Source organism: Aspergillus foveolatus (assembly GCF_047715535.1).
Source record: "Aspergillus foveolatus strain CBS 279.81 unplaced genomic scaffold BDW70scaffold_2, whole genome shotgun sequence".
Lineage (NCBI taxonomy): Eukaryota > Fungi > Ascomycota > Eurotiomycetes > Eurotiales > Aspergillaceae > Aspergillus > Aspergillus foveolatus.
This window is the reverse complement of record NW_027396066.1, coordinates 437,264-448,997: the sequence shown is the minus strand read 5'-3', so window position 1 is coordinate 448,997 and position 11,734 is coordinate 437,264. Positions and strand designations below refer to the sequence as shown.

General features: G+C 51.3%; 3 protein-coding genes across 3 annotated transcripts; all 3 read left to right on the top strand.

Annotated features, from left to right (window-relative positions):
* Positions 1–1,615: 1,615 nt before the first annotated feature.
* BDW70DRAFT_167600 (glycoside hydrolase superfamily) lies at positions 1,616–4,318 on the top strand (the record flags this gene model as incomplete). The annotated part of the gene is made up of 6 exons (XM_073742274.1): positions 1,616–1,823; positions 1,907–2,074; positions 2,381–2,602; positions 2,667–3,484; positions 3,577–3,784; positions 3,861–4,318. The coding sequence occupies 6 exons, from the start codon at positions 1,616–1,618 to the stop codon at positions 4,316–4,318; spliced, it is 2,082 nt and encodes a 693-aa protein (XP_073600640.1).
* Positions 4,319–5,505: 1,187 nt separating this feature from the next.
* BDW70DRAFT_146792 (galactose mutarotase-like domain-containing protein) lies at positions 5,506–7,341 on the top strand (the record flags this gene model as incomplete). Its single annotated transcript, XM_073738627.1, has 4 exons — positions 5,506–5,777; positions 5,899–6,052; positions 6,137–7,213; positions 7,306–7,341. 4 exons carry the CDS (start codon positions 5,506–5,508, stop codon positions 7,339–7,341), a joined length of 1,539 nt encoding a protein of 512 aa, XP_073600639.1.
* A 1,714-nt stretch (positions 7,342–9,055) lies between these two features.
* On the top strand, positions 9,056–11,556 carry BDW70DRAFT_167599 (uncharacterized protein; the record flags this gene model as incomplete). Its single annotated transcript, XM_073742273.1, has 9 exons — positions 9,056–9,110; positions 9,175–9,314; positions 9,365–9,513; positions 9,562–9,653; positions 9,736–10,617; positions 10,664–10,701; positions 10,747–10,932; positions 10,981–11,346; positions 11,416–11,556. The coding sequence occupies 9 exons, from the start codon at positions 9,056–9,058 to the stop codon at positions 11,554–11,556; spliced, it is 2,049 nt and encodes a 682-aa protein (XP_073600638.1).
* Positions 11,557–11,734: the final 178 nt, after the last annotated feature.

The following is an 11,734-nucleotide window of genomic DNA, read 5'->3' as shown; positions in this document are numbered from 1 at the left end:
TAAATGCTAGAATGGGCCGCCGGGTTGAGTAATTGATCAAAGGCGCGAATACATGTCCAATGAACACATATGAGGCAACATATGAGATTGACCATGTGCCGAACGTACAGCTATCCATGACACCAAGAGACAGCAGTCCAGGAAGCTTGCTTCCTCATTCAGTCTTGCCAGGTTGGCAGCGACCTATGAGTTGCTGCGATCATCAGTAGCTATTCAGCTTTTCAAACGCTGGGAAAATCGCAGTCGCCTGCAGCGACGCAGAGGATTTAATAAAGCGCTAGACGCTCTTGGTGAACATTGGCTCGACTTTATCATCGCCAGACTCACCTATGTGTGTCACGAATGGGACCTAACCATGGAGTTTCGGTATATACAGTAGTTCTTCTGTCTTTGGGAGGATACCGCATTGCAGGACATTGAAGATATGGGAGTGCAGCCAGATTAGTCGTACTGTCTTTGGCGAGCCTGCTGATGAGTTATGGATATCTTGAACAGTGCGTCGAAGAACTCCATGGAGCGAAGGCTGCTCGGCCGTTCAAGGAGTTTGGGGCTGGATTCTTAATCGACAACTTTGCGCCACGATGATGACTGCCTGACCAGAAACAGGCGAATTATATTGAATCCGGTATTGAAAGCCTGATAACTTGATCTAGAACTGTTCTTTTTTCGGGCCTTGAATCCTAAATAATGATAGTTGAGGAATGACTGGAGTCAACGACAAGCAGATGTTCATCCGTACAGGAATTCCTTGGGATGGAGATCCAGTAGAACCCTCGCCAGGCCATGTTAAACAACACTCACCCTCGGCTCCGCATTTTCTACTCCGTCGATATCTTGGAAAGTTGACCTGCGGATGCTATTCCTATTTTTCTCTAGTTGAGCGGCGAACTTGCGCTGTAATTCGATGCTCCGAAGTTCAGCCGAAGCATAGCCCTAACGCAGGTATGAGAACGAGTGCCGGTGCTTTGCCATTTATTCAGTCCGCTACGACCAGGAATGCTCCAGAACTATTGCGAACATCGTGTCTGTAGCCTCGTCAACATCAATAGCCCATCAATATCAAATTTCTAGGGCTAAAGGTGTAGTGCTAGAGTAGTCTATGGTCTCTATCATAGCATCTAGCTGAAGGTTAAAAATCCAATGGCATTTACCACTGGAGCATGACCTGACTAGTATTAATAAGTGACCACTCAGGAGGCCAGATGGATGGCTCTCAACCGGGATATCCTACCCCGTGGCTGCGGCTTAGTCCTCGCCTCCACCCCGCATTGTATGGGGAATCCTGGCAACACCCCAGGATCCGTGCTAATGGAGCCATGGCTCAATCTCCCCGATCACCTCGCAGACGGCTGAGGAAATGATGAATGGCTTGCACAAGCCAAGGTGGGAGCTCCTGAACTCGGGCCAAGTTCGCCCGAGCTGGCTGAGCTCGCCTACGGTGCCAACGCCTGCAGCAAATTCTGCTGCGTAAACAGCACTCCGGAGAAGCCGGACGGGGCCGCGAGGAGCAAAAGGGAAGGGTACAAAAAGGCAGATGTAGCCGCTCCTGATTGATGCGTTTTTAGTCACTGGGCAGTGGCGGAATCTTGTGATCTTCGTCTCATTAAAGCTCAGAATGCATTCAAATCTTCTCCCCGTCTTGACTAGTGCAGCGACGCTGCTGGGCCTTGTCCAAGGTCAGAGCCAGCAGCCGTATCGCGACTGGGCAAAGGCATATGAAGCAGCAGAGGCACTTGTACTGCCCTGGACAATAGAGCAGCAAGCCAATATCTCTGTCAGGTATGGCACCGCGCCGGGCTTTGTGCCGTTTGAGCCGAGTGACGGTTAGTATTTCCAGTCATCTTGCAGTTGCACTTTGTTTTGAGTGATGCCGCAGACTTCCACCACTGATACTAAAGACTTTCAGGACCGACCGGTCTCTCTGGCGGGAAAGGTGTGTCTGGCTGGGTTGGCGGCCAGACGATCACCAGCTCCTGGAACCGATCTCTGATCGCGGACCACTATTCACGAATGGCTGTCGAGTTCCGAAAAAAGGGATACAACATGCTTCTAGGGCCTTCAACGGGACCGCTTGGTAGGAGTCCGCTTGGTTCGAGGCTCTGGGAAGGACTGGTAAGTGGCCGCATATATCATTATGGCGACGGCACCTCTAACGACCAGGCTTAGGGCTCGGATCCGTACCTGAATGGAAAAATGTAATGACTCGAAATCCCAGATTTTGGGAATATAATGGCTCAACATGACGCAGGTTCGGTCTAGGCGTAGCCGCCATTCAGGAACAAGATATGATCTCTTGCGGCAAGCATTACTTGGGTCTGCACGCCATCTCATATCCCCAGAGTTCAATTACAGTAGCTGACTACAGCAGCAAATGAACAAGAAACCAATCGCACTTCGTACGATAGCGACGACCCTGCGATGCGGACCTCCAGCAACCTAGACGAGCGAACCCTACATGAGCTCTACCTCTGGCCCTGGATAGATGGCGTTGCGAATGGACTGGGTTCCGTTATGTGCGTCATGAATCGCGTCAATGGAATCATTGGCTGTGAAAATGATCACATTATGAATGGCGTTTTGAAGAATGAGACCGGTTTTAGAGGTATTACCCCGTCATGATAGTCTTTCTTCTTATTTCTTCACTTTGGACACTGCTGAAATCACAGGTTTCATCGTCCCTGACGTTACCGCGCCAGTGGACAAGACTGCCGGTCTACTTGGAGGGCTTGACTGGAACTCAGGGTACTCCATCTCGGAGATCATGGCTGCTGTCAAGAACGGTAGTATCCCAGAAAGCGTCATGACCGAACATGCTTTGAGAATCGTGGCCACACAGCTGAACCTCCTCCAGCCACCTGAGCAGTACGCATCTCCCGCTGAGACGACCGACCTCAACGTCCGAGACCCCAGCAGCAAAGACTTCATCCGCAGAGCCGGGTCTGAGTCGATCGTCCTGCTCAAGAACAAAAACAACACCCTCCCCCTCCGAAGCCCGAAGTTACTCGGGATCTTTGGCAAAGACGCGGCTAATCTCGCCACGGGACCGACGCCGCAGTCGGACTTTGCCAACTTCGCAGGCGATACCTATGATGGACACCTCGTCACTGGGGGTGGCAGCTACTCACCAGCTCCGTATGTCGTGTCTCCGCTAGACGCCCTCACGGCGAGAGCCGCAGAGGGCCAGGGCTTTGGTTACAAGTACATCCTCTCAGACAACTGGACGGTCACGCCTCCCGAGTCTACTGGGGAAGGGTTCTTCCAGACCTCCGGAGTGTCTGTTTCGCAGTACGCTAGCGAGTCGGAACACTGCCTCGTCTTCATCAATGCCTTTGGCAAAGAAGGCTCGGATCGACGGACTCTTGCTGACGAGACGGGGGACAAGCTGGTCAACGACGTTGCCGATTACTGCGGTAGCACGATTGTGGTCATGAACAACGCCGGGGTTCGGCTTGTAGATGCATGGATTGAACATGATAATGTCACGGTATTCACAGAGTTATTTCCGTTGCTCATTTTCCATGCATACTGACATGCTTTGCTTCCCAGGCTGTCCTGAACGCAGGCGCTCTCGGCCAGGAAAGCGGGCACGCCATCGTCGATGTCCTCTTCGGCGACGTCAATCCTTCAGCCAAACTCGTCTACACAATCGCAAAGAGCGAAGATGACTATAACGGACAAATATGCGAGTGCTGCGAATGCGACTATACGGAGGGACTCTACATCGACTACCGCCATTTCGACCAGGCAGGGATCGAGCCGCGGTTTGAGTTTGGATTTGGATTGTGTACGTCCTCTTTTCTACCTAACCTTTTGTCCCCTTTTATTCCCTTCTTTCAGTTGTGGTATATATATGTTCAAAGGTCCAAAGTCTGACGGGAGAGCGACTATTGCAGCTTACACGACCTTCACCCACTCCGACCTGACAATCAACCCCAGCGCAGATATAACAACCCTCCCACCCTATGCGACAGGCGCCATTACAGAAGGCGGTCCCTCCGATCTCTTCGAGCAGATTCTCACCATCAGTGCCTCAATCAGCAATACCGGGAGGGTTGCTGGAGCAGAAGTAGCACAGCTGTACCTTTCCTTCCCAGATGCTGCTAAGGCACCGGTTCGACAATTGCGCGGGTTCGAGAAAGTCTACCTTGAGCCCGGCGAGACGAAGTCTGTCAGCTTTTCCATTCAAAGAAGGGATCTGAGTATCTGGGATGAGCGGACGTCGAAGTGGAAAATTGTCAGTGGGAAGTACGGAGTGGTGCTGGGGAGGAGTAGTCGGGATTTCACCGCAGAGGAAACGGTTGAAATTTTGACCATTTAATTCCTTCAAGAGTACTGCGAGGTGGTTTGGAGTAAGATTCCGAGTCTGGTTCCTAGCCAGTTGGTTTTAGGTGGTCTGGTTTATGCCATGAATGAACGAATAAATAGTAGGGTATCGAAGATATATACTTAACCCTAATATGTACCAAACGACCCCTACAACCTGTCAGCATTTACAGCTAGGCCATAAAAACCAATTGGCAATATGCCGGTCCTTATATTCCAACACAACCCACCTTGTTACCGTCATTTGCGACAGAGTAGTTCCTAAAGCTGCCCGGCAAATTATACAGTCGAAATTCCAGTGGAAAGTGATGGCGAGAAAATAACGGAGAAATAGTAGAATACAACCTATAGTTGTTCCGTTTGCTCTCGCTCAGGGGTCTGCCATAGTGTGGCTGCGGCTCAGAAATAGAATGGTAAGTCACGCATGTCCTTGCACGACCGCTGGGACCCTTAAGTCTTCTATCCTATGTAGTATCCTTGTCCCTTCAGCGTCACACGCCATTCTGCTAGATGCCAGCGGGTTAAAGAAACCCGAGGCATGGCGTCTGACGATCCCAGGACACAGCTGCTTGGAGAGTAGTACCGGACGAGCGGAGCCCAACTTACCCCCTCCCAGCGATTAGTCAAACTCGATTCATTGATTGTATGCAAACAATTGCAGTAGTTCCGGGCTGCAAGTGTGGGGTGTGGCTGAGTGGTTGCGGGGTTGAGGCTGACGCCCGGCGGGGTGCTAAGCTTCTTCACAAGACAAGTGACAGGGATCGGCTGTATCTGCATTCGTCTGCTCTTGAAATGCCGAGTCTACGGTATTAGCCCGATTGATTTTAAGAATTCACACAGAGTGGGGATGGATGCTTGATGTTGGCCCGGACAACGCCATCATCCATGCCCTAATTTATGTGCGTCACGAATATCCCTCCAATGAGCAGGCCACATACCGACGATCAGCGCCTTCGCGGGCGTGCCTGAGATGTGGACGCATACGGTCATTAATCTATTTCTCGCACGAGCGAAATAAGACAGATGGGAACAGACGGTCTGTTTCGTGATAATGTTGCGCCGACGGGATAAAGGGGGAGGTTTATAAGTTCGATCTGGCTGTCAGCTGGCTGTTCGTCGATACCACCATTGACGTCGACATACCGGCTCAATACCCTTGGATTGGCTCTAGCTTTGACGAACATGCTCTTCAGGAAGATAAGCCCCCTTCTCTCCGCTGCCCTGGTGGCCGGCTTGACCGTCACCGAAACAGACGACGGCATCACCGTCGACGTTGAAGGCGACGATGGCTTCGTCGTGACGATCGACAGCACCGGGTCCATCTCCTCGCTTCAGTACCGAGACACCGAGTATCAGTACTCCGGGACTCTGAGCCATATCGCCTCGGGGCTGGGGAGCGATGCTTCTGTCTCGTATACCACCCAAGGTCTCCCCTCTCTCCCTCACCAAAGATTGTGTGCCATATGTATCTGACGAACAATTGAGGCTGGTAGGGGATTATGCCATTGTTTCGGCAACGATTGACGATGACGAATTCAATCTAACCCACTATTACATCTTCCAAGACGGCCTCAGTGCAATTTACATGGGCACGAATTCCCTCTCGCAGCCTGCGGTGGGTGAACTGCGTTACATTGCTCGTCTGGTGAATCTGCCCGAAGCATACAAGGAGGGCGAGGTCTCTGATATCCGAAACGGCGAGGCTATCGAGGGGAGCGATGTCTATCTCGTGGATGGAGAGACGAGGAGCAAAGTATACCCACCCCCCTCTACTTAATGTTTTGAATTGCTGTTGACCATGGCTGGATGTCAGTTCTACTCCTCCCAACGTTTCATCGACGACTCCGTCTACTGCGCCTATTCCACCGACAGCAGCGTGCATGCCTGCTTCCTGTCTGACACCCGTTCGCGAGAAAAGTCCTCTGGCGGGCCCTTCTTCAGAGACATCGACCTGAACCTAGTCAGTGACTACCACTCCGTGACATACTACATGAACTCGGGCCACGTACAGACTGAAGAGTTCCGGACAGGGTTCTTCGGCCCGTATATCCTGTCCTTCAGCGGACCTTCCATCCCTTCCTGGTCTGATTTCGACGTCTCCGTCTTCGACGAGCTCGAGCTGGACGGCTACGTCGGGTCCTCTGGCCGTGGCGTCGTGACGGGCACAGTGAGCGGGACATCGTCTTCTCTGCCTGCCATTGTCCACTTCTACAACGACAACTATCAGTCCTGGACGAATGCCTCTGACGATGGCTCATTCACGTCTCCTGAGCTAGTGGAGGGCTCCTACACGCTCGCCCTGTACCAGGACGAACTCCTCGCCGCGACCACCACCGTCTCTGTGACGGCGGCAGCGACAGCATCAGCTTCAATCAGCGCGACGAACCCTATCATCACGGCTGACCGAACCACCATCTTCCAAATTGGCACATACGATGGTACTCCGTCTGGCCTGCGCAACGCGGAAAACCAGCTCCGCATGCACCCGTCCGACTCGCGCATGGCCGACTGGAATCCCACCCCCTTCATCGTAGACACAAATTCCGACTCCGACTTCCCAATGGCGTTGTTCAAAGACGTGAACAATAACTTTGAGATCCAGTTCATGCTCGATGAAGTACCTGACACAGACACGATTACGATCCGCATCGCGACGACGCTCGCCTTTGCCAGTGGAAGACCGCAGTTTACGCTGAACGACGATGAATGCGACGCGCCTGAGGCACCGACTAAGATTGATTCGAGGGGTGTCACGCGGGGCGCGTATAGAGGGTATGGCGAGGTATACACCTGCGAGTTCGATGTGGGCAGTCTGGTTGCCGGTCAGAATTCGGTGTATATTAGCGTTGTCTCTGGGAGCAGTGGGGAAGAATATTTGAGTCCGAATTTTGTGAGTTTTGAGCCTCGTCCCCGTCTCTTGGTTGTTTGTTGGTTTGTCACTGGGATAAGGATAAGCTAATGTTGGTTTTCTCGTACTTGCAGATTGTGGATGCGATTGAGGCTTATTATCGAGTCTGAGCTTCCTGTATTCTTTGCCCTAACGCTGAAGTACTGCCTGGGGCTTACTTGGAGCAGATTGCGGTGGAGATAGCAGTGATGCTAATCCAGAGACGAAGAGGTGTAGCTCTAGACTCGATTGTTGATCTGCTTCGAAGAAAAGTGGTGAACATTGTTTTTGCTAGATGAGGTCTCCGTGCCGTATAGAAATCATGATCGTGATGCATATGCTGTATAACAATCCTCAGCTCTAGCTGTAAGCTTGATGAGTATTTAGCAGCAAACGAGCACGATCTGATGCTGGCATATGCTTCATTAGGATGGCGTCTATAATTGTAATGAGGATTAGGGCTTTGTTTATCGCCTATCTACGCAGACTCCACTACCTACATTATTTTACTCTGATTTATCGGGAGACTGTATGTTCGGTCCTCTTCATTCTGTGGAGATAGGTTCAGGTTAGGTCTACTTGCATGGGTCAACAGTGGCTACTAGAGACTTTGTACCGGCGATATCCGAACAAGTCCAGGATCTTTGTCGCCGTTGCAGTGGTAAATTTGACAAACAATGGCGGCGTTCTGTCGTAGCGGAGAATGGAGCAACGTATCAGAACAGCCTAGACGTTGGCGCTGATGTAGTTCGAGACTGAGTGTGCTCAGAGGTGTGGTAGTTGGCTGAGATCAGTATCAGGGCGCGTCCTTAAAGGAGGAAGATTGGTCTCTGAACACCTTCTTCACATATGAAGCTGAATTGTAAGCCACGATTGTCAAGTGCTCCATCTTTAGTATATCCTCGGCCACCCCAGGTATCTACAGCGGCGAGTATAATGGCGTCTTAGATATTGGCTCACGTTCTTGGTGTTCCAAAGAAAGAACCGAGTCTATTGGTTTCTGGCGAGCAGATTGGACCAGAAGTATACTTTCCTCGAGATCACTCGCTTCGCCAAAGGATGCAGAGGAGCTCTACGGCTGCTTTTCAGCTGTCCATCTCGCTGACGGTGTTCGAGATCTCTAGGAAGACAGAGAGGTGGCCTTTTAAACCCACAATGGAGCAAAGCCTTTCGAAACTTAGCCTTTGGATCGACTGGCTCTGCAAGGGGATGCTGTTTTCAAGGTTGGGACTGTTCAGTCTGCATTGTCTCTGCGCCACTGATAAGTCGTCCAGATGACGATCAATATGGGATAGGCGATATACGGCCAGATCATGTTCGGCGCACGGCTCTACACTCGTGACTGTCTCCTGAAGACGCTTCTGGGACGGTGTGTGATGCCTCGTAAGACCACATGGACGACGCTACTTGGACTCTGATGGCCGATGGGCCGTTTTCGAGTTTCTCCCATTGCCTCCATGTCTGGAGGGAGGCTGTTTCTGGGAACGCGGTTCTAGGCCTGTCTCTGTTAGCATAGAGCCGTCTCAGCCGCTTCTAAGGCAAGCCATGGAGTGCAGCTCTTATCACTCTCGCAACATTCACGACTCGTTTCAAGATGAGAGAAAGGGACGCAGGGAGACCATATCAAGGTCACGGGCCACGGCCAAAAGTCCCGGCATCCCAATGGGGAAGGCATGCAACGTGACCTCGACCCCCTCCTCTCTTCCATCACCTTCCGCGAACTCGGTTGTTTCTTCATTGCTCGCTCCATCATTTTATCCATCCGACCCGTCAGATTATCATCAAATTCTCGGGAGAATCCATTAATGTTGCCCCAATTAAGGATCCATTCGCTTCCGAACCGCAATGACGCGCCCCAAGAAAGGCCCTATCGCTCCTCAAACTATGTCCAACAGGGTCAGTAAGCCTCTTAGATCACCAAAGAACATAGCTACAGTCATAAGTACGTACCTCGCTCATTGAAGTCCCACCACTGACTGGTATAGAACCCTCGAGAGACGCCGTCCTCGATCCAGCAGACGTCGCCTCGGACTCCACGGTGAAGTGTATTGGATCCAGTCCTAGCCTGGCAGAGGTTGACGGAGTCCCTCCTGCTTGGGCAGATGTTCGTGAGTCTTAGGATAGTATGCGTACTTCGTTAACATTGGATACCAGGACCGTGCTGCCCTCGCAAGTGCCATCCCGTGGTTTACCTGCTACGAGGGCGGGATGTACCATAGCAAGATGGTCTGCTACGGCTTTTTGCTTGATGGTGATTCTGGTAACCGCTGCCACATAGATAACGAGGTGGTCATCACGAGGATGTGAGTGCCCTGTACCACCCGAACGGCTCGACACTTAATACTCTCCAGAGGGGGAGGCTGCAGCAAGGACAGAGACGGGAACCTTATGCTCAAAAAGGATATGGATGAGCAGGATGTTACTGTCAGGAGCATAGTGAACAGCATGGAAGCGAAGATCCCTGTCGGGTTGATTATAGGCAAGTCCATTGAAGCGTCCATCGGCTGAACATTAACGTATATCAGGGTCTAAAAACAAGTCGCTGGGAAGAAAGCTGCCACATCGGTATAATGTCATGGCATACTTTCGGGTTATCTGTATATGGGCAGAGAAGATCAACGGCAGGACGGGTTACAAGGTGCGCTTTGAAAAGCTGGACCTTTCAGAAAAGAGCTGGTGGGCTGAGAAGGGAACAGCCCTGCCAGACCCTGCTTCGCGGCGTTTCACGCAGGCCGAGTCTCGGCAGTGTGCTACTTGCCTTACACCCAGCATGTGTGTGTACAAAGAGGGATGGATGTGTCTTAACAGAACGTGCCAAGAGTTCTGGATGCTCGCTGGTTTGGAGCCTCCGGGAACCCTAACCTTTGATAACAGATTTCTTGAAGCCCGGGCTCAGCCTGACCCGGACATGCAGCTTCATAGTGATTTGATTCCAGACTTGCTCTCAACAATTGATGAGCGCGATCCGCTTGGCAGCTCCTCGCCTCTTTCCTGGAAATCCGGGGTCGTGTGTCCGCTTTGTCAAAAGTGTATACCTCGCCGTTTCTGGAACGGCTGGAAATGCTCGGACAGCCTTTCAGGGAAGGCACAAGGGGAATGTCCATTTGAAAAATGGCTAAAAATCCCTACGGTTCCCTTACCGGCAGCGATTGGTGGGATCAACATGTGTCGTAACAAGCGTACCGTATTCGAAAATCGCCAGTCTAGCCTCCTTCTGCCCCAGATTGATGATAGGTCTTTCGCTCCATACAAGCTCATTACATACAGTCTTGAAGCTTCCGGGTATATCATGCACTTCGTTTCGAACGAGGTGATCAATAGCCGCCCGAGGGGTCCTAATGAGCTCTTTGAAGAGCTGCAGAAGGCCAACCTGGGACTTCGACGATATCCCCTAGATCAGGCCCAAGGTCAGTACATTTCTTGATTCCTGGAGAAGCTAACCAATGAGCATAGTCGCTGGTACCATGACAGCTCATTTCGTTACCAACTTTGTAGGCTTACCTGCACGGCTTCATGTACCAGACTGATGGGTGTAGGGAGCACCGTACAAGTATGTCGTGTCCGTTGACTCGCGAGGTTTCAGTGAAGCCTGCGATCCGGTACTTCGAGCGCTGGGCCGTTTGACATGGGCCACTAAAAACGCTGTCAGGAGCCAGGGTGGGACTACCCACGATCCCAATGAGCTGCTCCTGCTGGGATACTTTGAGGACCAGAAGATTGGTGTATGTCTGCCCAGGAGGAGCGGAAAATATCCAAGTAACATCATATAGTATCATGACGATGGTGAATCCTCACTAGGACCGACGATTGCTACCCTTTCTCTTGGCTCACCTGCGACCATGGCCGTGCGCATGAAATATAAGTACTATCACGGCTTTACCAAAGCAGGCAGGGAGAAAAACGCCCTTCTCACGGATGATCCGATCTTGCCGGAATGCGAGAACTATATCAACCGGCAGAAACTCAAAGAACAGCTACTCAACGGATCTATCACTGGGGACGATTACAGGAAGGCTTGGTTTGACTCCTTCGCAGAGAACAAGAGCCGAAATCTACCACCGGACATAATCAAGATAAAGCTGAACCATGGTGACATGGTTGTTATGCATGGAGAGGGGGTCCAGAAGTACTACGAAGTAGGTATCCCGTTGGTTTCCCGTTGCCTAAGTCTCGGCCATGACATATTAACTACCGACCTGGTCTAGCATGCTGTAAAACTTGAGAAGTGTGGCAAGTTGCGGTTCGCCTTGACAGCACGGCATGTGAAGAAAGAAGAGATTCCAGAGCAAGATTGGGAAAAAGGGGACTTTACGTTGACAGACGATCAGATATATGATGGGCAGTGACTGGCTTACTTGTGGATTATAGAACTTCTGATTTCTCGATTGATATTCCGCAAGGCGCATTTGAGCACTTTCCCACCTTGCTTTATTTCGGCTGCTAGTTACTCTCTACAATTTAAACTGTCCATCCACTCGTTGACGGACCAAGCCAGTAACAATGTGGAGCATGGTAACCATACTA